The sequence below is a fragment of the Cucurbita maxima genome, unplaced genomic scaffold, assembly GCF_002738345.1.
Source record: "Cucurbita maxima cultivar Rimu unplaced genomic scaffold, Cmax_1.0 Cma_Scf00027, whole genome shotgun sequence".
Classification (NCBI taxonomy): domain Eukaryota; kingdom Viridiplantae; phylum Streptophyta; class Magnoliopsida; order Cucurbitales; family Cucurbitaceae; genus Cucurbita; species Cucurbita maxima.
Genome location: NW_019272043.1, coordinates 2,337,187 through 2,341,817, shown reverse-complemented (window position 1 = coordinate 2,341,817; position 4,631 = coordinate 2,337,187). Strand labels below are relative to the sequence as shown.

Genomic DNA, 4,631 nt, shown 5'->3' with positions numbered 1-4,631 from the left:
AAAAAAAAAAAAAAAAAAAAAAAAAAAAAAAAAAAAAAAAAAAAAAAAAAAAAAAAAAAAAAAAAAAAAAAAAAAAAAAAAAAAAAAAAAAAAAAAAATATATATATATATATATATAGATAGTCACACACACATAGTAGTGAGTACCAATAAATAAAATTGATTCACAATATGAACATATATAATAATAAGAATAAGAATGATGCCCTATTGTTCCAACTGTTCAACCACTTAAAGTTGTCCCTCATGGCCCATTGGAAAACGTAGAGCTCAATGGAAAAGTGTAGAGCAGATAGTTCTATCCCTAACCACTTATCCTCCCAAAAGTATGTTTCTTTCCCATCCTCCGCAGAATACTAGACCAAAGAAGGAAAGGGAGGGAGCTCAATGGAAAAATCTTTCCAAGGATTTCTAGAAGTTTCTTTTGCCTTCACCAAACAACCACTTGAATGGATGAAGACCATGTTTACTCACAATAACCTAATGTTTGGGGCATTAGACCCAACAAAGAACCACCAAAGCCATTTAGCCTAAGGGGCCTTATTTTGAGTCCTTAAATTCTCTAACTCTAGCACCCCAAGATTCACTGACTTCTCCATAAAATCCCAAATCACCAAATGCGCACTCCTCCCCGCGTCGACCCCTTCCCACATAAAACCTCTCATAGGCTTCTCTAATGACTTAAAAGTAGAAAAAAAAGCCCTCAAGAGGGGGAAAAAATAGATAGGCATACCACTCACCACTAAACGAATGAATGTCAATCCACACAACAGAGTCTCAAAAGGAGGTGGCTTTTATATTATGTCTAAGAGAGAAACATGATGGAGACCATATTTACTCAATAATCTAATGGTAAAGGCATTAAATCAACAAAGAACCACCAAAGCCATTTAGCCTATGGGGCTTTATTAAGGGTCCTTCAATTTTCTAACTCTCGCACCCCCAAGATTCACCGACTTATCCATAATATCCCAAATCACCAAATGTGCACGCCTCCCCTCATCGATCCCTTCCCACAAAAAATCTCTCATAAGCTTCTATAAGGATGTAAAAGTAGAACAAAAATCCCTAAAGAGGAAAAAATAGATAGGAATACCACTCAACAGTGAACAAATGAACGTTTACTCAAAGGGTCTTCAAAAGGAGATGGATAAAACTGAAAAAGCCTGTTTCACAACCCACCTTCCCACCTGGCCAAGATCACAATTTATTTTCCCGGTTAATATTGAGACCTAACATGGTTTCAAAGGAGGAAATAGTAACATCTATGAGTTGCAAATGAGACCATAGCTCTCTATCCTGACCCACCTAAAAACCCAAAAAATTCTTGCCCTCTAGTCCTTAAGGAAAGTTTTTTCCATTGAGTCGATATTATAATTGAATGGGTTGCAGATCACCTTTCTTTTGGCCTATAAAAACTTCCTCTACTAGTGATGGAAAAATTGATTCTTCTAACAGGATGAGGTTCTAAGCAAAAAGATGAAACCGATGGGTCTTTGTCTGGAATCTCTTAAGGAGCAAAGCAAAGAAAGTTGTTGTCCAAGTGGTCTTAGTATGTGAATATGATTAAAGCTAGATCGTTTCTCCTATGATTGAAGCTTTTGTCCAAGTGGGATTCAAGCACGTGATTGAAATGGGCCAGTCGGCCAAATGGGAAATTGTTTAGAAGCAAGTGAGCTGAGGGCTGCTGTCCGCGGGCAAGATGTGAGAACCTTGTGAATCCTGAAATCCTGAAGCTTTATCCCAAATTAAGGCTACAGAAAATTCAAGAAATCTTCTACAAATCGGCTACGGAAAATCGTGAAATCGGCATGGTTATGGCTCTGTCAAATCTTCTGGATGAACAAAATCCTGATTGAAACTTCTCGTTGAACAAAATCCTGGATGTACTTTTCTAATGAAATTGGCTAAAAAAAAAAAAAAAAAACAATATTCACGATCTAAATGAAATTTGGTTACAATGGATGATCGATGTCTACGAAGGCTCCGAATGAAACTTGGTCACAGTGGATGATCGACAGCTATGAAGGCATCACCGATTGAATGAGGATTTGGCTTTGTCAGAGTTTCTAGACTAAGACTAGAGAGGCTCTGATACCAAAAGTATAAACTATCTTGTTCTATATTCTTAATTGAAAATAGGGAGGTTAACTAATTCCCCTATGTAATGAAATTACACAAATATTCCTTACATTAAGGCTAGAAATTACATAAATTAAGGTCATTCCTTCACTATTACTCTGGAAGAAAAATATATGAAAAAATATCAAATGCAAGAATATAGGAAGAAATGAAAAGTTACCTTGTTGCATCAAACCCTCCAAGATAGCAATACTTTGAGGCGCTAATTCCACCATCAGGACCCTAGAACCAAGTAAAGATTTCTTCTAGATGAGGATAAGCTAAATGAAAAACTTAAAAGAAAGGAAGAATGAAAGAAATTGAAACCTGAGCTCTCCGAAGTCCAAACTCGAGAAGAAGTTTAGATTTTCCAGCAACAAATCGATGTCTAGCAGCATTTGTAGCAACTAAAGATGCATAATTGATAAGATTTACAAATGGAGTTTCTAGTAACTGTACCACCTGAAATAAAAATAAGTACAAATATAAATTTATGAAGAATATCCTGTTTATGCAGTATTCTTGGATGAATACAAAGAAATAAAATAGGTTTTCGAATCCAATGTTAACGATTTCATCAGAGAACAAAATTTGATACTTACAGCAACTGGCCCTTCAACCCTTACTAGGGGCACCTTTGGGAAAACAACTGATCCCTCTGAAATAGCATAGACTTCAACATCAGAACAGTCGATTTCTCTAAGGTACTTGTAGAATGCATCCTAGATTTGATCAATAAAAATTCTTTAGCATCAGAACAATCAGCTCCTCTAAGATAATCAGAGCTTTATATTTATAACCAATAAGAGTTAATTCAACAAGCAAGAAGTCCTATTAAGCATCACCAAATTATCATAATTGCATGCTAAATGTAACTAATATGGTTGATATGTTAGTGTAACTATATGTGTGTGCTTTATATAATAGAAGGAAGATAATCCAAACTAATTAACTTTTAGTTTTCTTTAATTCTTTTCTCCTTTTTTTTTTTTTTGAGAGAGAGAGAGAGAGAGAGAGAGAAAAGCAGAGATTTCGTTGATAAATGAAATGAAAACTCGACCAAAGGTGGATCACGAGATAGAATTCCAATTGATTAGCAAAGTCGAGAGACAATATGTTATTGTTACAAAGATTCTACATTTTATACTCACCCAAAGAATTAAATTTTGGAATTCTTTATTATTTATGGTGAGTTCCAAGCCTCTTAGGTACATCCAATTGTTAATTAGTATTTCTATTTCTGGGGATTAAAAAATGAAATCTAGCATGTCTTATCTTTATAATCATTAAGACTTAAGAGGTAATGGTGCATTTATTTCTATGTTGTGTCGAACAAAGGTGGCCAATCTTAATTAAATTTTAATTTATTTAAGCAGCTATACTTATAGAATGCAATATCTGATTAATTTAAACATAAAGTGGTCTACCACGTAAAAGAAAGTACAAGTTGAAGTCTACCAACCAAACAAATCAATAAATTGGGTTACCTCACACGATGAAGGTAAAGACTTCTTGATAAAAGAGATTTCTTCCTCTGTGAATTTGAAATTAGCTATAAGTCTTATGCACTCTTCTAAACCAGCAAAAACTGTATATTCACCACCAAAAGGATTCTTCCGAAAATATAAATCAAACCTGAACCACAAAAATTTAACAACAAAAAAAAAACATTCTAATAAAATAAGCATATTTTCTCCCTCAAAGACACTTCCAAACATGACTAATAAGGCGCTGGAGGGACTATATAGCTTTTGATGAGAATGAAAAATTCTGGTTTACTCAGGAAAATCAACCAGGTTGGAAAAGGCAGACTTCCAACTTCTAGATATTGCAATAAATGTATAATCCCAGTAAAGCTGAAATTAGTTCTGTTTATTAGAAAAGAATGTAAGAAGCAGCCTATGTCCAAACAAATAATTAAATGCCAATATTAATTTTAAATCCCAGTAAAGGTTGGGTTTTGTGAATAGTTTTTGAAGCTTACTATGCTTTTCAAGATTAACGTAACTAAGACACTTCAGAAGCCAGGAATAACAACCTCCAAACAAGACTAGTGTATCACCTAGAGCATCAAGTCATAACAATTCCCATCAAAATTGTTTAACCTCACAGCACAAGAAGATTGAGGTAGGCCATTCAAAGCAAAGCATTCTGTTCACTAAGAAAAATGGTTTCGAAGTGATGATGAACCAGAGTAGTTGACACAGATAGTTCCACTTCAGAAGTTTGAAACAACAATTTCCAACCCAGACTAATCTATTACCTACAAGCAATGAGGTGTTTCTTCACAAAGACATGACACCAAGAGAGCTAATAAATAATTTATATGAGAATATGAATAACCATTTGTTTTCAAGAAATGGGAAATAAATACTGAGCTCAAAACCAACAGAGTGGAGAAAAATCAAGGCCAAACGTTCAAGGTCATATGAACTTGGCGGATGAGTGATTCAATGAATCATTTGATTACTGCGCACACTTTTTTTTTTTTTTTTTTAAAAAAAAAATTG

The 4,631-nt window shown here is 34.2% G+C and overlaps 1 protein-coding gene across 2 annotated transcripts in view; it reads right to left on the bottom strand.

Annotated features, from left to right (window-relative positions):
* LOC111499647 (nicotinate phosphoribosyltransferase 2-like) overlaps positions 1-4,631 on the bottom strand; it is a 19,223-nt gene that overhangs the window by 13,433 nt on the left and 1,159 nt on the right. For both annotated transcript variants that reach the window (XM_023151270.1, XM_023151268.1), the window contains exons 2-5: positions 3,609-3,756; positions 2,724-2,843; positions 2,449-2,583; positions 2,303-2,364 (exon numbers count right to left, since the gene is read on the bottom strand). In XM_023151270.1, the coding sequence (XP_023007038.1) occupies positions 2,303-2,364; positions 2,449-2,583; positions 2,724-2,843; positions 3,609-3,756 (465 nt within the window). The remainder of the gene's footprint in view (positions 1-2,302; positions 2,365-2,448; positions 2,584-2,723; positions 2,844-3,608; positions 3,757-4,631) is intronic.